Source organism: Pleurodeles waltl, chromosome 1_1, assembly GCF_031143425.1.
Source record: "Pleurodeles waltl isolate 20211129_DDA chromosome 1_1, aPleWal1.hap1.20221129, whole genome shotgun sequence".
Taxonomy (NCBI): domain Eukaryota; kingdom Metazoa; phylum Chordata; class Amphibia; order Caudata; family Salamandridae; genus Pleurodeles; species Pleurodeles waltl.
Window position 1 is genome coordinate 189,330,753 of NC_090436.1, and position 25,823 is coordinate 189,356,575.

General features: G+C 49.3%; 1 protein-coding gene across 1 annotated transcript in view; it reads right to left on the reverse strand.

Annotated features, from left to right (window-relative positions):
* The window catches only part of ZFR (zinc finger RNA binding protein), a 501,254-nt gene that overhangs the window by 274,915 nt on the left and 200,516 nt on the right, over positions 1-25,823 (reverse strand). Inside the window, exon 9 of the mRNA XM_069233188.1 lies at positions 1,785-1,979. Coding sequence (XP_069089289.1) covers positions 1,785-1,979 — 195 coding nt within the window. The remainder of the gene's footprint in view (positions 1-1,784; positions 1,980-25,823) is intronic.

Genomic DNA, 25,823 nt, shown 5'->3' on the forward strand with positions numbered 1-25,823 from the left:
CACGAGGGATCCCTTAAATAACTCTAAAAGGGGGTTGGTAACTCTCTGCAGTGACCAACCTATCAGAGGGGGTTAGGGAAATCACCTGCCTGGCCTAACCAACCAGATGCTCCCAGGGGCCTCTGACCATCTTATTTTCAAGATGGCAGAATCAAGTGGCCACCTGGCAGAGCTCTGGGCACCTCTCTAGGAGACGAGCTGGACAGGGAGGCTGGTCACTCCCTGTCCTTTATGTAGTTTCGCACGAGAGCGGGAACCAGGGGTTCCTGAACTGGTGCAAAACAGATTATGCAAGGAGGGCACCAAATGTGCCCTTCAAAGCAATATGGTGGCGCTTAGAGTACCCCCTAGCCCTTAGACACCTAATACGGAAGAGGTGGTCACACCTCTCCCTTGCAGGAAATCCTTGGTTCTGCTCCTCCAGCCAGAGCCTGGCTCATGAGCAGGAGGGAAGAACAGTGTCTGGGGACAGCAGCAGCACAGGCTGGCAGCTGGACCCCGTAAGGCTGCAAAGGCAGAACTGGGGGATCCTCTAAAGAACCCCCAGAGTACAAGGTATAACAACTAACACTAGAATCTGTGCAGTTGCACGATTCCAACATGTTCGATACCAAACATGCCTAGGTTTGGAGAAGCCATTATGTAGTTGGACCACTTGAGTTACCAGTGTCCACTACATACCTTAAGATTGCTTCCCCCGCACACAGTTCCCTGGAATGGGCCTGTAAGGGCACCCTGCTTGTGCAGGGGTACCCTCACACTTCGAGACACACATCCTGCCCTTGTGCTGAAGTGCCTACCAGAGGGGTGACTTCTGTCTAAATGCAGTTACCAGGTTCAGCAGTCGAAGGGTGCATATACCATTTCACGCAGGCAGCTACAGAAGGCCTGGAGTCACAGTCTGCATGGGCTCCAATGGGTGGCATAATACATGCTGCAGCCCAACTGTGCAGCAGAGAGGCAGGAAGGACTTGCAATTTCATCCTCTGCATAGAACTGATCTTCTGGCGCTAACATCTAAGGGGTCTTGGGCAAGAGTCTGTGCTGCATTCTGTGATGCTTACAAAGCTTCTCTCTTCGGTGACTTTTTTTTTTTTTTTTTTTTCCCCCAACAATGGAAGGCCCCGCGGGGCTTCCAGGCAACTTTGTTGGGTTTTTGTGACAGGCACGGATTACATACGCCACATTCGTCCAACCAGGGCAAAACTGGAAAAAGGTGCCAATTGCATAACACCTGTCCAGTAATTCTCTGGAACACAACCTGAAAAGCAGCGAAGTCCCCTCGATGCCAGTAATGTTGTGGGGATGTCTAGTGGAGACTGAGAAGGAGCCAAACGAGGTGCACCAAAAGAAGGTTCTTGGGTGCAAACACTTCAGACCAGGCAGAAATTATTTGAGGTCACTGGGTTGGAAAACTCAAAGGCTGGTATTAAAATTCACAGCATCAACAATGGTGGAAGGATGGGGCAATCATATGCTGGCCAAGAAAAATCAAACTTTGAGAACAAAAATCTAGCCACCTTTCTTCTAGTTTTTTCTTTTTGTATTTTTTATGAACTCAAACTAAAACTGAATTGTCCAGCTTCTCACTAGTCCAAGAAATCTTTGATTAGTCTCTTATACAACTCTCACAACTAGTCTTGAGTAACAATTTTTGGCTTAATATGTAGTAATGAAGTATAAGGAATCCATTTCCAAAGTTTAAGGAGTGAACACTTGCAATGTAATTTTTTCAGATGAATATGATTTAGGGTAATTGAAAAGGTATCTCAAATTCAACTTACTTTCTGGTGCTTTGCCCCTCTTATGTGAGCAGCATATGCATCTGCTCCAGTGCAAGAGACATCACAGAGTTCACAACGCAGCTGGTTCTGTGTCCCACGAGCAGCTACACTGTTGCTGGTGGTGGTCGACTGAGAGGCCTTTAAAGCTGCCTCTTTCTTCTTGTGTTTTTGGCCTTCTAAATGTTCTTTGTAGGTCTGTAAAGATAGAAATAAAGATGGCATTAAAAATCACGCAAAGAACAGAATAAACAATTTATATAGAGCATTACTTTAATGCATTAATTATTTTAGAAGAAAATTATATTGGTCAGTTTTTAAATGAATGTCACATTTTAATGTCTCATTACAGCATAGGCAAGTTTCTTTTAAGAAACAAAAGTTGAGATGCCATGCAGCTTCACTAAGCCCACAAAAATGTCATATCTACTGACTGACTTGAGTGCCAGTTCTACTCTATACCTTTCTAAGTGGCCATAGGCAAACAGAGACAGAGTTTGGCCAGTGATTTACATGAAGAAATGAGTGCCAAGATCCACCACAGTAAATGAAGAAGTCACCACTCATCTGTTCCCATCGGCGTGCAGCTTGTTTCTGAACTATATTCAGAAATATAAACACAAATCTCAAAGTCTCTGTTACAGCCTTATGTACAGCTCTTCCATAGGGCACCCTGAAGCCAACCATGCATTGGGGGGCACACAGAGCATTACTCTCCAGCATACCATGTGTATGTGTGCCCAAGAACAAATATATAAAATGTTAATCCATATGCTAGTCTTCCACTACTAGGAGATGTGGTGCATCATATGAACCTAAAATAGTAACTGTAGGAAGTTGGCTCTGTATGTGCTATTTCAAAGTAAGGAATAGCATGCACAGAGTCCAAGGGTTCCCCTTAGAGGTAAAATAGTGGTAAAAATAGATAATACTAATGCTCTATTTTGTGGTAGTGTGGTCGAGCAGTAGGCTTATCCAAGGAGTAGTGTTAAGCATTTGTTGTACATACACATAGACAATAAATGAGGTACACACACTCAGAGACAAATCCAGCCAATAGGTTTTTATATAGAAAAATATCTTTTCTTAGTTTATTTTAAGAACCACAGGTTCAAATTCTACATGTAATATCTCATTCGAAAGGTATTGCAGGTAAGTACTTTAGGAACTTCAAATCATCAAAATTGCATGTATACTTTTCAAGTTATTCACAAATAGCTGTTTTAAAAGTGGACACTTAGTGCAATTTTCACAGTTCCTAGGGGAGGTAAGTATTTGTTAGGTTAACCAGGTAAGTAAGACACTTACAGGGCTTAGTTCTTGGTCCAAGGTAGCCCACCGTTGGGGGTTCAGAGCAACCCCAAAGTCACCACACCAGCAGCTCAGGGCCGGTCAGGTGCAGAGTCCAAAGTGGTGCCCAAAACACATAGGCTAGAATGGAGAGAAGGGGGTGCCCCGGTTCCGGTCTGCTTGCAGGTAAGTACCCGCGTCTTCGGAGGGCAGACCAGGGGGGTTTTGTAGGGCACCGGGGGGGACACAAACCTACACCGAAATTTCACCCTCAGCGGCGCGGGGGCGGCCGGGTGCAGTGTAGAAACAAGCGTCGGGTTCGCAATGTTAGTCTATGAGAGATCTCGGGATCTCTTCAGCGCTGCAGGCAGGCAAGGGGGGGGATTCCTCGGGGAAACCTCCACTTGGGCAAGGGAGAGGGACTCCTGGGGGTCACTTCTCCCGTGAAAGTCCGGTCCTTCAGGTCCTGGGGGCTGCGGGTGCAGGGTCTCTCCCAGGCGTCGGGACTTTAGGTTCAAAGAGTCGCGGTCAGGGGAAGCCTCGGGATTCCCTCTGCAGGCGGCGCTGTGGGGGCTCAGGGGGGACAGGTTTTGGTACTCACAGTATCAGAGTAGTCCTGGGGTCCCTCCTGAGGCGTCGGATCTCCACCAGCCGAGTCGGGGTCGCCGGGTGCAGTGTTGCAAGTCTCACGCTTCTTGCGGGGAGCTTGCAGGGTTCTTTAAAGCTGCTGGAAACAAAGTTGCAGCTTTTCTTGGAGCAGGTCCGCTGTCCTCGGGAGTTTCTTGTCTTTTCGAAGCAGGGGCAGTCCTGAAAGGGAACAACACTTAACCTACAAGCCTATGGCCCCCTCCTCCCACAATTATTCCCGGAATAAGGGTGGTAAAAAATATGAACCCGCCAATGCGCAAGTAAGGAGCCGTGAATAAGTACACCAGGACTGGACCTAGAGATTCCACTCAGACCGCAGACATTATGTACTACTCAAGCGGACAGGATCACTTCTTTGTCAGAAACAATCCTGCAAGCAATCCGGAACTCCAGAGAGGCCTTAAAGATAAAAACTGGAGAAGTGGGTGTAAAGGCGGTCTTCCTTAGACTAGACCTGTGATATACAGTGGCCAGGGTAACCAAAGCTGGAGGCGGGATCTCTGAAATGGAAGATAAAGTCACAGAGTTGAAGTCCAAAGTAGGGTGCTGTAGGAAGTTGGCTCTGTATGCACTATTTCAAAATAAGGAATAGTATGCACAGAGTCCAAGGGTTCCCCTTAGAGGTAAGACAGTGGCAAAAAGAGATAATACTAATGCTCTATTGTGTGGTAGTGTGGTCGAGCAGCAGGCTTATCAAAGGAGTAGTGTTAAGCATTTGTTGTACATGCACAAGCAATAAATGAGGAACACACACTCTGAGACAATTCCAGGCCAATAGGTTTTTGTATAGAAAAATATATTTTAATTTATTTTAAGAATCACAGGTTCAAGATTTACATGTAATACTTCAAATGAAAGGTATTGCAGGTAGGTACTTTAGGAACTTTGAATTAGCAAAATAGCATATACAGTTTTCACATAAATGACATAGCTATTTTAAAACTAGACAGTGCAATTTTCAACAGTTCCTGGGGGAGTAAGAGTTTGTTAGTTTTTGTAGGTAAGTAAACCACCTACGGGGTACAAGTTTGGGTCCAAGGTAGCCCACCGTTGGGGGTTCAGAGCAACCCCAAAGTTACCACACCAGCAGCTCAGGGCCGGTCAGGTGCAGAGGTCAAAGTGGTGCCCAAAATGCATAGGCTTCAATGGAGAAGGAGGTGCCCCGGTTCCAGTCTGCCAGCAGGTAAGTACCCGCGTCTTCGGAGGGCAGACCAGGGGGGTTTTGTGGGGCACCAGGGGGGGGGGACACAAGTCCACACAAAGTACACCCTCAGCAGCACGGGGGCGGCCGGCTGCAGTGTGGAAACACGCGTCGGGTTTGACAGACTCCCAGACCATATACTCTTATGGCTACCCTGCACTTACAAGGTCTAAGGTTTTGCTTAGACACTGTAAGGGCATAGTGCTCATGCACCTATGCCCTCACCTGTGGTATAGTGCACCCTGCCTTAGGGCTGCAAGGCCTGCTAGAGGGGTGACTTACCTATGCCACAGGCAGTGTGAGGTTGGCATGGCACCCTGAGGGGAATGCCATGTCGACTTAGTCATTTTCTCCCCATCAGCACACACAAGCTGGCAAGCAGTGTGTCTGTGCTGAGTGAGGGGTCCCTAGGGTGGCATAAGACATGCTGCAGCCCTTAGAGACCTTCCCTGGCATCAGGGCCCTTGGTACCAGGGGTACCAGTTACAAGGGACTTACCTGGATGCCAGGTTTGTGCTAATTGTGGAGACAATGGTACATCTTAGGTGAAAGAACACTGGTGCTGGGGCCTGGTTAGCAGGGTCCTAGCACACTTCTCAGTCAAGTCAGCATCAGTATCAGGCAAAAAGTGGGGGGTAACTGCAACAGGGAGACATTTCTTTACACTGGGTTATACAAGGCGTGCACCAAATATGCCCTTCAAAGCAGTCTGGTGGCGCTCAGAGGCCACCCCTCCCAAGAGACACATATTTCAAAGAGAGAGGTGGTCACACCCCTCTTGCAGGAAATCCTTTGTTCTGCCTTCCCCTGTTTGAGTTGCCCTCATCAGCAGGCTTCAGAACAGTGTTTGTTTGTTGTCGGCAGCAGTGTGGGATGGCAGCCAGACCCCGTAAGGATGTACAGGCAGAACTGGTGGATCCTCAACGGATCCCCCTGAGCACAAGGGATCATGCAACTAGCACTATTTGCTCTATTTTGTGGTAGTGTGGTCGAGCAGTAGGCTTATCAAAGGAGTAGTGTTAAGCATTTGTTGTACATACCCAAGCAATAAATGAGGAACACACACTCAGACAATTCCAGGCCAATAGGTTTTTTTTATAGAAAAATCTCTTTTCTTAGTTTATTTTAAGAGCCACAGCTTCAAATTTTACATGTAATACTTCAAATGAAAGGTATTGCAGGTAGGTACTTTAGGAACTTTGAATAATCAAAATAGCATACACAGTTTTCATATAAATCACATATAGCTATTTTAAAACTAGACAGTGCAATTTTCACAGTTCCTAGGGGGAGTAAGAGTTTGTTAGTTTTTGCAGGTAAGTAAACCACCTACGGGGTTCAAGTTTGGGTCCAAGGTAGCCCACCGTTGGGGGTTCAGAGCAACCACAAAGTCACCACACCAGCAGCTCAGGGCCGGTCAGGTGCAGAGGTCAAAGAGGTGCCCAAAACGCATAGGCTTCAATGGAGAAGGGGGTGCCCCGGTTCCAGTCTGCCAGCAGGTAAGTACCCGCGTCTTTGGAGGGCAGACCAGGGGGGTTTTGTAGGGCACCGGGGGAGGGGGGCACAATTCCACACAGAAAGTACACCCTCAGCAGCACGGGGGCGGCCGGGTGCAGTGTGCAAACACGCGTCGGGTTTTCAATAGGAATCAATGGGAGACCAAGGGGTCTCTTCAGCGATGCAGGGGGGGGCAATAGGGGGGTTCCTCGGGGTAGCAACCACCTGGGTAAGGGAGAGGGTCTCCTGGGGGTCACTCCTGCAGGTCCTGGGGGCTGCGGGTGCAGAGTCATTACCAGGCGTCGGGATCTAAGGAGCAGGCAGTCGCGGTCAGGGGGAGCCTCGGGATTCCCTCTGCAGGAGTCGCTGTGGGGGCAACTCTGGCTACTCGCAGTCTCCGGGGAGTCCTCCCTGAAGTGATTGTTCTCCACAAGTCGAGCCGGGGGCGTCGGGTGCAGAGTAGCAAGTCTTGCGCTTCCGGCGGGAAACGCAGCTTGTTTTAAAGTTGCTCCTTTGAAACAAAGTTGCCGTCTTGGATGAACAGAGCCGCTGTCCTCGGGAGTTCTTGGTCCTTTTAGAGCAGGGCAGTCCTCTGAGCATTCAGAAGTCGCTGGTCCCTGGGGAAAGCGTCGCTGAAGCAGTGTCTTCAGAAGGGGGGAGACAGGCCGGAAGGGCTGGGGCAAAAGCAGTTGGTGTCTAGGTCTTCTCTGCAGGGTTTTTCAGCTTAGCAGTCCTCTTCTTAGGTTGCAGGAATCTGAGTTCCTAGGTTCTGGGGAGCCCCTAAATATAGAATTTAGGGGTGTGTTTAGGTCTGGGAGGGCAGTAGCCAATGGCTACTAGCCCTGAGGGTGGCTACACCCTCTTTGTGCTCCTCCCAAGGGGAGGGGGTCACATTCCTATCCCTATTTGGGGAATCCTCCATCTGCAAGATGGAGGATTTCTAAAAGTCAAGAGTCACTTCAGCTCAGGTTGCCTTAGGGGCTGTCCTGACTGGCCAGTGACGACTCCTTGTTTTTCTCATTATCTCCTCCGGCCTTGCCGCCAAAAGTGGGGCCGTGGCCGGAGGGGGCGGGCAACTCCACTAGCTGGAATGTTGTAACAAAGGGGGTGAGCCTTTGAGGCTCACCGCCAGGTGTTACAGTTCCTGCAAGGGGGAGGTGATAAGCATCTCCACCCAGTACAGGCTTTGTTACTAGCCACAGAGTGACAAAGGCACTCTCCCCATGTGGCCAGCAACATGTCTCAAGTGTGGCAGGCTGCTAAAACCAGTCAGCCTACACGGGTAGTTGGATACAGTTTCAGGGGGCACCTCTAAGGTGCCCTCTGGGGTGTATGTTACAATAAAATGTACACTGGCATCAGTGTGCATTTATTGTGCTGAGAAGTTTGATACCAAACTTCACAGTTTTCAGTGTAGCTGTGGAGTTCGTGTTTGACAGACTCCCAGACCATATACTCTTATGGCTACCCTGCACTTACAATGTCTAAGGTTTTGCTTAGACACTGTAGGGGCACAGTGCTCATGCACTGGTGCCCTCACCTATGGTATAGTGCACCCTGCCTTAGGGCTGTAAGGCCTGCTAGAGGGGTGTCTTACCTATACTGCATAGGCAGTGAGAGGCTGGCATGGCACCCTGAGGGGAGTGCCATGTCGACTTACTCATTTTGTTCTCACTAGCACACACAAGCTGGTAAGCAGTGTGTCTGTGCTGAGTGAGGGGTCTCCAGGGTGGCATAAGACATGCTGCAGCCCTTAGAGACCTTCACTGGCATCAGGGCCCTTGGTACCAGAGGTACCAGTTACAAGGGACTTACCTGGATGCCAGGGTGTGCCAATTGTGGATACAAAAGTACAGGTTAGGGAAAGAACACTGGTGCTGGGGCCTGGTTAGCAGGCATCAGCACACTTTCAATTCAAAACATAGCGTCAGCAAAGGCAAAAAGTCAGGGGGTAACCATGCCAAGGAGGCATTTCCTTACAGCAGTCCTCCCAAAAAGAGGTGGCTAGCCTGTTAATATTGTAGCAGATTGAGCGTGTATGGAGCGTTGCCTGAAAAACATAAGCTGGTTGGCGGGCTAGGACATCCACACAGTAATGTTTTGTTAAACTGTGTGGTGTGGACCAAGTAGCTGCTTTGCATATGTCAGCTACTGGGCTGTTCTTCAGGAAGAATAGATGCTCGATTCTTCTGATTGGAGTGGGCTCAAGGAGGAGTGGTCAGAGTCCTCTTAGCTTTGGCACAACATGTCTGGATGCATTTAACTATCCACCTGGCAATGTACATAAGGGGTCATTTTACATTTAAAGTATGGGGAGCACGTTCCGCAACTGAATCAGGTTGTGGGGAAAAGACAGGAAGTTCAATGGACTGATTAAGATGGAAGTAAGAGGCTCCCTTAGGGAGGAATTTGGGGTTGGTGTGGATGGCAACTCTAACCCTGGAATAACTTTTTATCTAAGCACATAGGGATAATGCCTGAAGCTCACAGACACACCCGGGTGAAGTGATAGCAACCAGAAATCCCACCTTCAAAGAGATTAACTGAAGGGGCAGGAGTGGAGGGACTCAAATGGGGACGCATGATTCGTGTGAATGCAATGTTGAAATTTCATGCCGGGGCTGGTGGGACCCCGGAAGGAATGACCCTCTGTAGGAAGTTGGCTCTGTATGTGCTATTTCAAAGTAAGGAATAGCATGCACAGAGTCCAAGGGTTCCCCTTAGAGGTAAAATAGTGGTAAAAAGAGATAATACTAATGCTCTATTTTGTGGTAGTGTGGTCGAGCAGTAGGCTTATCCAAGGAGTAGTGTTAAGCATTTGTTGTACATACACATAGACAATAAATGAGGTACTTGTAGGAAGTTGGCTCTGTATGTGCTATTTCAAAGTAAGGAATAGCATGCACAGAGTCCAAGGGTCCCCTTAGAGGTAAAATAGTGGTAAAAATAGATAATACTAATGCTCTATTTTGTGGTAGTGTGGTCGAGCAGTAGGCTTATCCAAGGAGTAGTGTTAAGCATTTGTTGTACATACACATAGACAATAAATGAGGTACACACACTCAGACAAATCCAGCCAATAGGTTTTTATATAGAAAAATATCTTTTCTTAGTTTATTTTTAAGAACCACAGGTTCAAATTCTACATGTAATATCTCATTTGAAAGGTATTGCAGGTAAGTACTTTAGGAACTTCAAATCATCAAAATTGCATGTATACTTTTCAAGTTATTCACAAATAGCTGTTTTAAAAGTGGACACTTAGTGCAATTTTCACAGTTCCTAGGGGAGGTAAGTATTTGTTAGGTTGACCAGGTAAGTAAGGCACTTACAGGGTTTAGTTCTTGGTCCAAGGTAGCCCACCGTTGGGGGTTCAGAGCCACCCCAAAGTCACCACACCAGCAGCTCAGGGCCGGTCAGGTGCAGAGTTCAAAGTGGTGCCCAAAACACATAGGCTAGAATGGAGAGAAGGGGGTGCCCCGGTTCCGGTCTGCTTGCAGGTAAGTACCCGCGTCTTCGGAGGGCAGACCAGGGGGGTTTTGTAGGGCACCGGGGGGGACACAAGCCCACACAGAAATTTCACCCTCAGCAGCGCGGGGGCGGCCGGGTGCAGTGTAGAAACAAGCGTCGGGTTTGTAATGTTAGTCTATGAGAGATCTCGGGATCTCTTCAGCGCTGCAGGCAAGGGAGAGGGACTCCTGGGGGTCACTCCTCCAGTGAAAGTCCGGTCCTTCAGGTCCTGGGGGCTGCGGGTGCAGGGTCTCTCCCAGGTGTCGGGACTTAGGATTCAAAGAGTCGCGGTCAGGGGAAGCCTCGGGATTCCCTCTGCAGGCAGCGCTGTGGGGGCTCAGGGGGGACAGGTTTTTGTACTCACAGTCGTAGAGTAGTCCTGGGGTCCCTCCTGAGGTGTTGGATCGCCACCAGCCGAGTCGGGGTCGCCGGGTGCAGTGTTGCAAGTCTCACGCTTCTTGCGGGGAGCTTGCAGGGTTCTTTAAAGCTGCTGGAAACAAAGTTGCAGCTTTTCTTGGAGCAGGTCCGCTGTCCTCGGGAGTTTCTTGTCTTTTCGAAGCAGGGGCAGTCCTCAGAGGATGTCGAGGTCGCTGGTCCCTTTGGAAGGCGTCGCTGGAGCAGGATCTTTGGAAGGCAGGAGACAGGCCGGTGAGTTTCTGGAGCCAAGGCAGTTGTCGTCTTCTGGTCTTCCTCTGCAGGGGTTTTCAGCTAGGCAGTCCTTCTTCTTGTAGTTGCAGGAATCTAATTTTCTAGGGTTCAGGGTAGCCCTTAAATACTAAATTTAAGGGCGTGTTTAGGTCTGGGGGGTTAGTAGCCAATGGCTACTAGCCCTGAGGGTGGGTACACCCTCTTTGTGCCTCCTCCCAAGGGGAGGGGGTCACAATCCTAACCCTATTGGGGGAATCCTCCATCTGCAAGATGGAGGATTTCTAAAAGTCAGAGTCACCTCAGCTCAGGACACCTTAGGGGCTGTCCTGACTGGCCAGTGACGACTCCTTGTTGCTTTCTTTGTTCCCTCCAGCCTTGCCGCCAAAAGTGGGGGGCCGTGGCCGGAGGGGGCGGGCAACTCCACTAAGCTGGAGTGCCCTGCTGGGCTGTGACAAAGGGGTGAGCCTTTGAGGCTCACCGCCAGGTGTCACAGCTCCTGCCTGGGGGAGGTGTTAGCATCTCCACCCAGTGCAGGCTTTGTTACTGGCCTCAGAGTGACAAAGGCACTCTCCCCATGGGGCCAGCAACATGTCTCTGGTGTGGCAGGCTGCTGGAACTAGTCAGCCTACACAGACAGTCGGTTAAGTTTCAGGGGGCACCTCTAAGGTGCCCTCTGTGGTGTATTTTACAATAAAATGTACACTGGCATCAGTGTGTATTTATTGTGCTGAGAAGTTTGATACCAAACTTCCCAGTTTTCAGGGTAGCCATTATGGTGCTGTGGAGTTCGTGTTTGACAGACTCCCAGACCATATACTCTTATGGCTACCCTGCACTTACAATGTCTAAGGTTTTGTTTAGACACTGTAGGGGTACCATGCTCATGCACTGGTACCCTCACCTATGGTATAGTGCACCCTGCCTTAGGGCTGTAAGGCCTGCTAGAGGGGTGGCTTACCTATACTGCATAGGCAGTGAGAGGCTGGCATGGCACCCTGAGGGGAGTGCCATGTCGACTTACTCGTTTTGTCCTCACTAGCACACACAAGCTGGCAAGCAGTGTGTCTGTGCTGAGTGAGAGGTCTCCAGGGTGGCATAAGACATGCTGCAGCCCTTAGAGACCTTCCTTGGCATCAGGGCCCTTGGTACTAGAAGTACCAGTTACAAGGGACTTATCTGGATGCCAGGGTCTGCCAATTGTGGATACAAAAGTACAGGTTAGGGAAAGAACACTGGTGCTGGGGCCTGGTTAGCAGGCCTCAGCACACTTTCAATTGTAAACATAGCATCAGCAAAGGCAAAAAGTCAGGGGGCAACCATGCCAAGGAGGCATTTCCTTACACAACCCCCCCCCCAAACGAAAGAGGATGAGACTAACCTTTCCCAAGAGAGTCTTCATTTTCTAAGTGGAAGAACCTGGAAAGGCCATCTGCATTGGCATGGGCAGTCCCAGGTCTGTGTTCCACTATAAAGTCCATTCCCTGTAGGGAGATGGACCACCTCAACAGTTTAGGATTTTCACCTTTCATTTGCATCAGCCATTTGAGAGGTCTGTGGTCAGTTTGAACTAGGAAGCGAGTCCCAAAGAGGTATGGTCTCAGCTTCTTCAGGGACCAAACCACAGCAAAGGCCTCCCTCTCAATGGCACTCCAACGCTGCTCCCTGGGGAGTAACCTCCTGCTAATGAAAGCAACAGGCTGGTCAAGGCCATCATCATTTGTTTGGGACAAAACTGCCCCTATCCCATGTTCAGAGGCATCTGTCTGCACAATGAACTGCTTAGAATAATCTGGAGCTTTTAGAACTGGTGCTGAGCACATTGCTTGTTTCAGGGTGTCAAAGGCCTGTTGGCATTCCACAGTCCAGTTCACTTTCTTGGGCATTTTCTTGGAGGTGAGTTCAGTGAGGGCTGTCACAATGGATCCATATCCCTTCACAAACCTCCTGTAGTACCCAGTCAAGCCAAGGAATGCCCTGACTTGAGTCTGGGTTTTTGGAGCTACCCAGTCCAGAATAGTCTGGATCTTGGGTTGGAGTGGCTGAACTTGGCCTCCACCTACAAGGTGGCCCAAGTAAACCACAGTTCCCTGCCCTATCTGGCATTTGGATGCCTTGATAGAGAGGCCTGCAGATTGCAGAGCCTTCAAAACCTTCCTCAGGTGGACCAGGTGATCCTGCCAGGTGGAGCTAAAGACAGCAATATCATCAAGATAAGCTGTGCTAAAGGACTCCAAGCCAGCAAGGACTTGATTCACCAACCTTTGGAAGGTGGCAGGAGCATTCTTTAAACCAAAGGGCATAACAGTAAACTGATAATGCCCATCAGGTGTGGAGAATGCTGTCTTTTCTTTTGCTCCAGGTGCCATTTTTATTTGCCAGTACCCTGCTGTCAAGTCAAAGGTACTTAGAAATTTGGCAGCACCTAATTTATCAATGAGCTCATCAGCTCTTGGAATTGGATGGGCATCTGTCTTGGTGACAGAATTGAGCCCTCTGTAGTCCACACAAAACCTCATCTCTTTCTTTCCATCTTTGGTGTGAGGTTTGGGGACTAAGACCACTGGGCTAGCCCAGGGGCTGTCAGAGCGCTCAATTACTCCTAATTCCAGCATCTTGTGGACTTCCACCTTGATGCTTTCCTTAACATGGTCAGATTGTCTAAAGATTTTGTTCTTGACAGGCATGCTGTCTCCTGTGTCCACATCATGGGTACACAGGTGTGTCTGACCAGGGGTTAAGGAGAAGAGTTCAGGAAACTGTTGTAGGACTCTCCTACAATCAGCTTGCTGTTGGCCAGAGAGGGTGTCTGAGTAGATCACTCCATCTACTGTGCCATCTTTTGGGTCTGATGACAGAAGATCAGGGAGAGGTTCACTCTCTGCCTCCTGATCCTCATCTGTTACCATTAACAGATTCACATCAGCCCTGTCATGGAAGAGCTTAAGGCGGTTCACATGGATCACCCTCTTGGGGCTCCTGCTTGTGCCCAGGTCCACCAGGTAGGTGACCTGACTCTTCCTTTCTAGCACTGGGTAAGGGCCACTCCATTTGTCCTGGAGTGCCCTGGGAGCCACAGGCTCCAGAACCCAGACTTTCTGCCCTGGTTGGAACTCAACCAGTGCAGCCTTTTGGTCATACCAAAACTTCTGGAGTTGTTGGCTGGCCTCAAGGTTTTTGGTTGCCTTTTCCATGTACTCTGCCATTCTAGAGCGAAGGCCAAGTACATAGTCCACTATGTCCTGTTTAGGCTCATGGAGAGGTCTCTCCCAGCCTTCTTTAACAAGGGCAAGTGGTCCCCTTACAGGGTGACCAAACAGAAGTTCAAAGGGTGAGAATCCTACTCCCTTCTGTGGCACCTCTCTGTAAGCGAAAAGCAGACATGGCAAGAGGACATCCCATCTCCTTTTGAGTTTTTCTGGGAGCCCCATGATCATGCCTTTTAATGTCTTGTTGAATCTCTCAACCAAGCCATTAGTTTGTGGATGGTATGGTGTAGTGAATTTATAAGTCACTCCACACTCATTCCACATGTGCTTTAGGTATGCTGACATGAAGTTGGTACCTCTGTCAGACACCACCTCCTTAGGGAAACCCACTCTGGTAAAGATACCAATGAGGGCCTTGGCTACTGCAGGGGCAGTAGTCGACCTAAGGGGAATAGCTTCAGGATACCTGGTAGCATGATCCACTACTACCAGGATATACATATTTCCTGAGGCTGTGAGAGGTTCTAGTGGACCAACTATGTCCACACCCACTCTTTCAAAGGGAACCCCCACCACTGGAAGTGGAATGAGGGGGGCCTTTGGATGCCTACCTGTCTTACCACTAGCTTGACAAGTGGGGCAGGAGAGGCAAAACTCCTTAACCATGTTGGACATATTGGGCCAGTAGAAGTGGTTGACTAACCTCTCCCACGTCTTGGTTTGTCCCAAATGTCCAGCAAGGGGAATGTCATGGGCCAATGTTAGGATGAACTCTCTGAACAGCTGAGGCACTACCACTCTCCTAGTGGCACCAGGTTTGGGGTCTCTGGCCTCAGTGTACAGGAGTCCATCTTCCCAATAGACCCTATGGGTTCCAGTTTTCTTGCCCTTGGACTCTTCAGCAGCTTGCTGCCTAAGGCCTTCAAGAGAGGGACAGGTTTCTTGTCCCTTACACAGCTCCTCCCTTGAGGGTCCCCCTGGGCCTAAGAGCTCAACCTGATAAGGTTCAAGCTCCAAAGGCTCAGTTCCCTCAGAGGGCAGAACTTCTTCCTGAGAAGAGAGGTTCCCTTTCTTTTGCTGTGTTGCAGTTGGTTTCCCAACTGACTTTCCTGTTCTCTTGGTAGGCTGGGCCATTTTTCCAGACTCCAGCTCTACTTTTTCACCCTGTGCCTTGCATTGTGCTCTTGTTTTCACACACACCAGTTCAGGGATACCCAGCATTGCTGCATGGGTTTTTAGTTCTACCTCAGCCCATGCTGAGGACTCCAGGTCATTTCCAAGCAGACAGTCCACTGGGATATTTGAGGAGACCACCACCTGTTTCAGGCCATTGACCCCTCCCCATTCTAAAGTAACCATTGCCATGGGATGTACTTTTCTCTGATTGTCAGCGTTGGTGACTGTGTAAGTTTTTCCAGTCAGGTATTGGCCAGGGGAAACCAGTTTCTCTGTCACCATGGTGACACTGGCACCTGTATCCCTCAGGCCCTCTATTCTAGTCCCATTAATTAAGAGTTGCTGTCTGTATTTTTGCATGTTAGGCGGCCAGACAGCTAGTGTGGCTAAATCCACCCCACCCTCAGAAACTAGAGTAGCTTCAGTGTGGACCCTGATTTGCTCTGGGCACACTGTTGATCCCACTTGGAGACTAGCCATACCAGTGTTACCTGGATGGGAGTTTGGAGTGGAACCTTTCTTGGGACAGGCCTTGTCTCCAGTTTGGTGTCCATGCTGTTTACAGCTATGACACCAGGCCTTTTTGGGATCAAAGTTTTTACCCTTGTACCCATTGTTTTGTGAAGAGGCTCTGGGCCCACCCTCCTGTGCAGGTTTTTGGGGGCCTGTAGAAGACTCTTTACTATTTTTAGTTTTGGTTGTCTCATCACCCTTCCCCTGGGGAGTCTTTGTGACCCCTTTCTTTTGGTCACCCCCTGTTGAAGTCTTGGACACCCTTGTCTTGACCCAATGGTCCGCCTTCTTTCCCAATTCTTGGGGAGAAATTGGTCCTAGGTCTACCAGATGCTGATGCAGTTTATCATTGAAACAATTACTTAACAGGTGTTCTTTCACAAATAAATTGTACAGCCCATCATAATTACTTACACCACTGCCTTGAATCCAACCATCTAGTGTTTTCACTGAGTAGTCAACAAAGTCAACCCAGGTCTGGCTCGAGGATTTTTGAGCCCCTCTGAACCTAATCCTGTACTCCTCAGTGGAGAATCCAAAGCCCTCAATCAGGGTACCCTTCATGAGGTCATAAGATTCTGCATCTTTTCCAGAGAGTGTGAGGAGTCTATCCCTACACTTTCCAGTGAACATTTCCCAAAGGAGAGCACCCCAGTGAGATCTGTTCACTTTTCTGGTTACACAAGCCCTCTCAAAAGCTGTGAACCACTTGGTGATGTCATCACCATCTTCATATTTTGTCACAATCCCTTTGGGGATTTTTAACATGTCAGGAGAATCTCTGACCCTATTTATATTGCTGCCACCATTGATGGGTCCTAGGCCCATCTCTTGTCTTTCCCTTTCTATGGCTAGGAGCTGTCTCTCTAAAGCCAATCTTTTGGCCATCCTGGCTAACAGGAGGTCATCTTCACTGAGAGCATCCTCAGTGATTTCAGAAATGTGGGACCCTCCTGTGAGGGACTCACTATTTCTGACTAACACAGTTGGAGACAGGACTTGAGGGGTCCTGTTCTCCCTATTTAGGACTGGAGGAGGGACATTGGCCTCCAAGTCACTAATTTCTTCCTCTGTGATGTCATCATCAGAGGGGTTGGCTTTTTCAAACTCTGCCAACAGCTCCTGGAGCTGAATTTTGGTAGGTCTGGAGCCAATGGTTATTTTCTTTATATTACAGAGAGACCTTAGCTCCCTCATCTTAAGATGGAGGTAAGGTGTGGTGTCGAGTTCCACCACCTGCATCTCTGTATCAGACATTATTCTGCTAAGAGTTGGAATACTTTTTTAAGAATCTAAAACTGTTTCTAGAATCTAATTCAAACTTTTAACAAACTTTTAAACTCTAAAAAGACAATGCTAAACAGGGACTTAACACACAAGGCCCTAGCAGGACTTTTAAGAATTTAGAAAACTTTCAAATTGCAAAAATGAATTTCTAATGACAATTTTGGAATTTGTCGTGTGATCAGGTATTGGCTGAGTAGTCCAGCAAATGCAAAGTCTTGTACCCCACCGCTGATCCACCAATGTAGGAAGTTGGCTCTGTATGTGCTATTTCAAAGTAAGGAATAGCATGCACAGAGTCCAAGGGTTCCCCTTAGAGGTAAAATAGTGGTAAAAATAGATAATACTAATGCTCTATTTTGTGGTAGTGTGGTCGAGCAGTAGGCTTATCCAAGGAGTAGTGTTAAGCATTTGTTGTACATACACAGACAATAAATGAGGTACACACACTCAGAGACAAATCCAGCCAATAGGTTTTTATATAGAAAAATATATTTTCTTAGTTTATTTTAAGAACCACAGGTTCAAATTCTACATGTAATATCTCATTCGAAAGGTATTGCAGGTAAGTACTTTAGGAACTTCAAATCATCAAAATTGCATGTATACTTTTCAAGTTATTCACAAATAGCTGTTTTAAAAGTGGACACTTAGTGCAATTTTCACAGTTCCTAGGGGAGGTAAGTATTTGTTAGGTTAACCAGGTAAGTAAGGCACTTACAGGGCTTAGTTCTTGGTCCAAGGTAGCCCACCGTTGGGGGTTCAGAGCAACCCCAAAGTCACCACACCAGCAGCTCAGGGCCGGTCAGGTGCAGAGTTCAAAGTGGTGCCCAAAACACATAGGCTAGAATGGAGAGAAGGGGGTGCCCCGGTTCCGGTCTGCTTGCAGGTAAGTACCCGCGTCTTCGGAGGGCAGACCAGGGGGGTTTTGTAGGGCACCGGGGGGGACACAAGCCCACACAGAAATTTCACCCTCAGCAGCGCGGGGGCGGCCGGGTGCAGTGTAGAAACAAGCGTCGGGTTTGAAATGGAAGTCAATGGGAGATCTAGGGATCTCTTCAGCGCTGCAGGCAGGCAAGGGGGGGGTTCCTCGGGGAAACCTCCACTTGGTCAAGGGAGAGGGACTCCTGGGGGTCACTCCTCCAGTGAAAGTCCGGTCCTTCAGGTCCTGGGGGCTGCGGGTGCAGGGTCTCTCCCAGGTGTCGGGACTTAGGATTCAAAGAGTCGCGGTCAGGGGAAGCCTCGGGATTCCCTCTTCAGGCGGCGCTGTGGGGGCTCAGGGGGGACAGGTTTTGGTACTCACAGTCGTAGAGTAGTCCGGGGGTCCTCCCTGAGGTGTTGGTTCTCCACCAGCCGAGTCGGGGTCGCCGGGTGCAGTGTTGCAAGTCTCACGCTTCTTGCGGGGAGTTGCAGGGTTCTTTAAAGCTGCTTCTTGAAACAAAGTTGCAGTCTTTTTGGAGCAGGTCCGCTGTCCTCGGGAGTTTCTGGTCGTCGTCGAAGCAGGGCAGTCCTCAGAGGATGCAGAGGTCGCTGGTCCCTTTGGAAAGCGTTGCTGGAGCAGAGTTCTTTGGAAGGCAGGAGACAGGCCGGTGAGTTTCTGGAGCCAAGGCAGTTGTTGTCTTCTGGTCTTCCTCTGCAGGGTTTTCAGCTGGGCAGTCCTTCTTGTTGTTGCAGGAATCTAATTTTCTAGGGTTCAGGGTAGCCCTTAAATACTAAATTTAAGGGCGTGTTTAGGTCTGGGGGGTTAGTAGCCAATGGCTACTAGCCCTGAGGGTGGGTACACCCTCTTTGTGCCTCCTCCCAAGGGGAGGGGGTCACAATCCTAACCCTATTGGGGGAATCCTCCATCTGCAAGATGGAGGATTTCTAAAAGTTAGAGTCACCTCAGCTCAGGACACCTTAGGGGCTGTCCTGACTGGCCAGTGACTCCTCCTTGTTGCTTTCTTTGTTCCCTCCAGCCTTGCCGCCAAAAGTGGGGGCCGTGGCCGGAGGGGGCGGGCAACTCCACTAAGCTGGAGTGCCCTGCTGGGCTGTGACAAAGGGGTGAGCCTTTGAGGCTCACCGCCAGGTGTTACAGCTCCTGCCTGGGGGAGGTGTTAGCATCTCCACCCAGTGCAGGCTTTGTTACTGGCCTCAGAGTGACAAAGGCACTCTCCCCATGGGGCCAGCAACATGTCTCTAGGGTGGCAGGCTGCTGGAACTAGTCAGCCTACACAGACAGTCGGTTAAGTTTCAGGGGGCACCTCTAAGGTGCCCTCTGGGGTGTATTTTGCAATAAAATGTACAGTGGCATCAGTGTGCATTTATTGTGCTGAGAAGTTTGATACCAAACTTCCCAGTTTTCAGTGTAGCCATTATGGTGCTGTGGAGTTCGTGTTTGACAAACTCCCAGACCATATACTCTTATGACTACCCTGCACTTACAATGTCTAAGGTTTTGTTTAGACACTGTAGGGGTACCATGCTCATGCACTGGTACCCTCAGCTATGGTATAGTGCACCCTGCCTTAGGGCTGTAAGGCCTGCTAGAGGGGTGACTGACCTATACTTGCATAGGCAGTGAGAGGCTGGCATGGCACCCTGAGGGGAGTGCCATGTCGACTTACTCGTTTTGTTCTCACTAGCACACACAAGCTGGCAAGCAGTGTCTCTGTGCTGAGTGAGAGGTCTCCAGGGTGGCATAAGACATGCTGCAGCCCTTAGAGACCTTCCTTGGCATCAGGGCCCTTGGTACTAGAAGTACCAGTTACAAGGGACTTATCTGGATGCCAGGGTCTGCCAATTGTGGATACAAAAGTACAGGTTAGGGAAAGAACACTGGTGCTGGGGCCTGGTTAGCAGGCCTCAGCACACTTTCAATTGTAAACATAGCATCAGCAAAGGCAAAAAGTCAGGGGGCAACCATGCCAAGGAGGCATTTCCTTACACCCTCCATAAAAACGTTAATGACCGGTACCCTAGAGAGAGAGATGTGTTGTCTATTTTGAAGGCCGTGCTGAAGCGAAGGCTTGATCAAAAACCTGCAAGTGGAGTAATTAGCAGACAACGTCCTGTTCTGTGGCTCTTAAAAGGATCAATATCTTTTGAATGACAGTAGTACATTCATCTCTTCCACTTGGCCACATAGCAGACCCAGGTGGTAGGTCTGCGAGCTTCTTTGAGAATGCTCATGCATTCAGGTGGAAGATTAAAATATACAAATTCTAGGACTTCAGGAACCAGATGGCAAGCTTGAGGTACCTGGGGTTTGGGTGCCTGATTTCTCCATGGGTCTGCCTGAGAAGGTCCGGCCTGTTTGGGATCCTCTAATGTGGAACCAGAGAGTTCAAGTAGCATCGTGAACCAGGGCTGGTGGGCCCATGTGGGTGCCACCACAATGAGAGTGAGGGACATCTGCAGAAGCTTCTGAAGAAGCTTCTGAAGCACAAATGGAAGTAGATTGAGAGGTGGAAATGTGCAGGAAAATATCCTTGACCAGTTCACCTATAGTGCAATACCACTGGATTGTGAGTGTGGTAACCTGTAACTAAATTTGGGCATTTGGCATTTTCTGCTGTTGCGAACAGGTCTATTTGTGGTAAACCCTGTAGGAAGTTGGCTCTGTATGTGCTATTTCAAAGTAAGGAATAGCATGCACAGAGTCCAAGGGTTCCCCTTAGAGGTAAAATAGTGGTAAAAAGAGATAATACTAATGCTCTATTTTGTGGTAGTGTGGTCGAGCAGTAGGCTTATCCAAGGAGTAGTGTTAAGCATTTGTTGTACATACACATAGACAATAAATGAGGTACACACACTCAGAGACAAATCCAGCCAATAGGTTTTTATATAAAAAAATATATTTTCTTAGTTTATTTTAAGAACCACAGGTTCAAATTCTACATGTAATATCTCATTCGAAAGGTATTGCAGGTAAGTACTTTAGGAATTTCAAATCATCAAAATTGCATGTATACTTTTCAAGTTATTCACAAATAGCTGTTTTAAAAGTGGACACTTAGTGCAATTTTCACAGTTCCTAGGGGAGGTAAGTATTTGTTAGGTTAACCAGGTAAGTAAGACACTTACAGGGCTTAGTTCTTGGTCCAAGGTAGCCCACCGTTGGGGGTTCAGAGCAACCCCAAAGTCACCACACCAGCAGCTCAGGGCCGGTCAGGTGCAGAGTTCAAAGTGGTGCCCAAAACACATAGGCTAGAATGGAGAGAAGGGGGTGCCCCGGTTCCGGTCTGCTTGCAGGTAAGTACCCGCGTCTTCGGAGGGCAGACCAGGGGGGGTTTTGTAGGGCACCGGGGGGGACACAAGCCCACACAGAAATTTCACCCTCAGCAGCGCGGGGGCGGCCGGGTGCAGTGTAGAAACAAGCGTCGGGTTTGTAATGGAAGTCAATGGGAGATCTAGGGATCTCTTCAGCGCTGCAGGCAGGCAAGGGGGGGGTTCCTCGGGGAAACCTCCACTTGGGCAAGGGAGAGGGACTCCTGGGGGTCACTTCTCCAGTGAAAGTCCGGTCCTTCAGGTCCTGGGGGCTGCGGGTGCAGGGTCTCTCCCAGGTGTCGGGACTTGGGATTCAAAGAGTCGCGGTCAGGGGAAGCCTCGGGATTCCCTCTGCAGGCGGCGCTGTGGGGGCTCAGGGGGGACAGGTTTTGGTACTCACAGTATCAGAGTAGTCCTGGGGTCCCTCCTGAGGTGTTGGATCGCCACCAGCCGAGTCGGGGTCGCCGGGTGCAGTGTTGCAAGTCTCACGCTTCTTTCGGGGAGCTTGCAGGGTTCTTTAAAAGCTGCTGGAAACAAAGTTGCAGCTTTTCTTGGAGCAGGTCCGCTGTCCTCGGGAGTTTCTTGTCTTTTCGAAGCAGGGGCAGTCCTCAGAGGATGTCGAGGTCGCTGGTCCCTTTGGAAGGCATCGCTGGAGCAGGATCTTTGGAAGGCAGGAGACAGGCCGGTGAGTTTCTGGAGCCAAGGCAGTTGTCGTCTTCTGGTCTTCCTCTGCAGGGGTTTTCAGCTAGGCAGTCCTTCTTCTTGTAGTTGCAGGAATCTAATTTTCTAGGGTTCAGGGTAGCCCTTAAATACTAAATGTAAGGGCGTGTTTAGGTCTGGGGGGTTAGTAGCCAATGGCTACTAGCCCTGAGGGTGGGTACACCCTCTTTGTGCCCCCTCCCAAGGGGAGGGGGTCACAATCCTAACCCTATTGGGGGAATCCTCCATCTGCAAGATGGAGGATTTCTAAAAGTCAGAGTCACCTCAGCTCAGGACACCTTAGGGGCTGTCCTGACTGGCCAGTGACTCCTCCTTGTTGCTTTCTTTGTTCCCTCCAGCCTTGCCGCCAAAAGTGGGGGCCGTGGCCGGAGGGGGCGGGCAACTCCACTAAGCTGGAGTGCCCTGCTGGGCTGTGACAAAGGGGTGAGCCTTTGAGGCTCACCGCCAGGTGTTACAGCTCCTGCCTGGGGGAGGTGTTAGCATCTCCACCCAGTGCAGGCTTTGTTACTGGCCTCAGAGTGACAAAGGCACTCTCCCCATGGGGCCAGCAACATGTCTCTAGTGTGGCAGGCTGCTGGAACCAGTCAGCCTACACAGATAGTCGGATAGGTTTCAGGGGGCACCTCTAAGGTGCCCTCTGGGGTGTATTTTACAATAAAATGTACACTGGCATCAGTGTGCATTTATTGTGCTGAGAAGTTTGATACCAAACTTCCCAGTTTTCAGTGTAGCCATTATGGTGCTGTGGAGTTCGTGTTTGACAGACTCCCAGACCATATACTCTTATGGCTACCCTGCACTTACAATGTCTAAGGTTTTGTTTAGACACTGTAGGGGTACCATGCTCATGCACTGGTACCCTCACCTATGGTATAGTGCACCCTGCCTTAGGGCTGTAAGGCCTGCTAGAGGGGTGTCTTACCTATACTGCATAGGCAGTGAGAGGCTGGCATGGCACCCTGAGGGGAGTGCCATGTCGACTTACTCGTTTTGTCCTCACTAGCACACACAAGCTGGCAAGCAGTGTGTCTGTGCTGAGTGAGAGGTCTCCAGGGTGCCATAAGACATGCTGCAGCCCTTAGAGACCTTCCTTGGCATCAGGGCCCTTGGTACTAGAAGTACCAGTTACAAGGGACTTATCTGGATGCCAGGGTCTGCCAATTGTGGATACAAAAGTACAGGTTAGGGAAAGAACACTGGTGCTGGGGCCTGGTTAGCAGGCCTCAGCACACTTTCAATTGTAAACATAGCATCAGCAAAGGCAAAAAGTCAGGGGGCAACCATGCCAAGGAGGCATTTCCTTACACAACCCCCCCCCAAACGAAAGAGGATGAGACTAACCTTTCCCAAGAGAGTCTTCATTTTCTAAGTGGAAGAACCTGGAAAGGCCATCTGCATTGGCATGGGCAGTCCCAGGTCTGTGTTCCACTATAAAGTCCATTCCCTGTAGGGAGATGGACCACCTCAACAGTTTAGGATTTTCACCTTTCATTTGCATCAGCCATTTGAGAGGTCTGTGGTCAGTTTGAACTAGGAAGCGAGTCCCAAAGAGGTATGGTCTCAGCTTCTTCAGGGACCAAACCACAGCAAAGGCCTCCCTCTCAATGGCACTCCAACGCTGCTCCCTGGGGAGTAACCTCCTGCTAATGAAAGCAACAGGCTGGTCAAGGCCATCATCATTTGTTTGGGACAAAACTGCCCCTATCCCATGTTCAGAGGCATCTGTCTGCACAATGAACTGCTTAGAATAATCTGGAGCTTTTAGAACTGGTGCTGAGCACATTGCTTGTTTCAGGGTGTCAAAGGCCTGTTGGCATTCCACAGTCCAGTTCACTTTCTTGGGCATTTTCTTGGAGGTGAGTTCAGTGAGGGCTGTCACAATGGATCCATATCCCTTCACAAACCTCCTGTAGTACCCAGTCAAGCCAAGGAATGCCCTGACTTGAGTCTGGGTTTTTGGAGCTACCCAGTCCAGAATAGTCTGGATCTTGGGTTGGAGTGGCTGAACTTGGCCTCCACCTACAAGGTGGCCCAAGTAAACCACAGTTCCCTGCCCTATCTGGCATTTGGATGCCTTGATAGAGAGGCCTGCAGATTGCAGAGCCTTCAAAACCTTCCTCAGGTGGACCAGGTGATCCTGCCAGGTGGAGCTAAAGACAGCAATATCATCAAGATAAGCTGTGCTAAAGGACTCCAAGCCAGCAAGGACTTGATTCACCAACCTTTGGAAGGTGGCAGGAGCATTCTTTAAACCAAAGGGCATAACAGTAAACTGATAATGCCCATCAGGTGTGGAGAATGCTGTCTTTTCTTTTGCTCCAGGTGCCATTTTTATTTGCCAGTACCCTGCTGTCAAGTCAAAGGTACTTAGAAATTTGGCAGCACCTAATTTATCAATGAGCTCATCAGCTCTTGGAATTGGATGGGCATCTGTCTTGGTGACAGAATTGAGCCCTCTGTAGTCCACACAAAACCTCATCTCTTTCTTTCCATCTTTGGTGTGAGGTTTGGGGACTAAGACCACTGGGCTAGCCCAGGGGCTGTCAGAGCGCTCAATTACTCCTAATTCCAGCATCTTGTGGACTTCCACCTTGATGCTTTCCTTAACATGGTCAGATTGTCTAAAGATTTTGTTCTTGACAGGCATGCTGTCTCCTGTGTCCACATCATGGGTACACAGGTGTGTCTGACCAGGGGTTAAGGAGAAGAGTTCAGGAAACTGTTGTAGGACTCTCCTACAATCAGCTTGCTGTTGGCCAGAGAGGGTGTCTGAGTAGATCACTCCATCTACTGTGCCATCTTTTGGGTCTGATGACAGAAGATCAGGGAGAGGTTCACTCTCTGCCTCCTGATCCTCATCTGTTACCATTAACAGATTCACATCAGCCCTGTCATGGAAGAGCTTAAGGCGGTTCACATGGATCACCCTCTTGGGGCTCCTGCTTGTGCCCAGGTCCACCAGGTAGGTGACCTGACTCTTCCTTTCTAGCACTGGGTAAGGGCCACTCCATTTGTCCTGGAGTGCCCTGGGAGCCACAGGCTCCAGAACCCAGACTTTCTGCCCTGGTTGGAACTCAACCAGTGCAGCCTTTTGGTCATACCAAAACTTCTGGAGTTGTTGGCTGGCCTCAAGGTTTTTGGTTGCCTTTTCCATGTACTCTGCCATTCTAGAGCGAAGGCCAAGTACATAGTCCACTATGTCCTGTTTAGGCTCATGGAGAGGTCTCTCCCAGCCTTCTTTAACAAGGGCAAGTGGTCCCCTTACAGGGTGACCAAACAGAAGTTCAAAGGGTGAGAATCCTACTCCCTTCTGTGGCACCTCTCTGTAAGCGAAAAGCAGACATGGCAAGAGGACATCCCATCTCCTTTTGAGTTTTTCTGGGAGCCCCATGATCATGCCTTTTAATGTCTTGTTGAATCTCTCAACCAAGCCATTAGTTTGTGGATGGTATGGTGTAGTGAATTTATAAGTCACTCCACACTCATTCCACATGTGCTTTAGGTATGCTGACATGAAGTTGGTACCTCTGTCAGACACCACCTCCTTAGGGAAACCCACTCTGGTAAAGATACCAATGAGGGCCTTGGCTACTGCAGGGGCAGTAGTCGACCTAAGGGGAATAGCTTCAGGATACCTGGTAGCATGATCCACTACTACCAGGATATACATATTTCCTGAGGCTGTGAGAGGTTCTAGTGGACCAACTATGTCCACACCCACTCTTTCAAAGGGAACCCCCACCACTGGAAGTGGAATGAGGGGGGCCTTTGGATGCCTACCTGTCTTACCACTAGCTTGACAAGTGGGGCAGGAGAGGCAAAACTCCTTAACCATGTTGGACATATTGGGCCAGTAGAAGTGGTTGACTAACCTCTCCCACGTCTTGGTTTGTCCCAAATGTCCAGCAAGGGGAATGTCATGGGCCAATGTTAGGATGAACTCTCTGAACAGCTGAGGCACTACCACTCTCCTAGTGGCACCAGGTTTGGGGTCTCTGGCCTCAGTGTACAGGAGTCCATCTTCCCAATAGACCCTATGGGTTCCAGTTTTCTTGCCCTTGGACTCTTCAGCAGCTTGCTGCCTAAGGCCTTCAAGAGAGG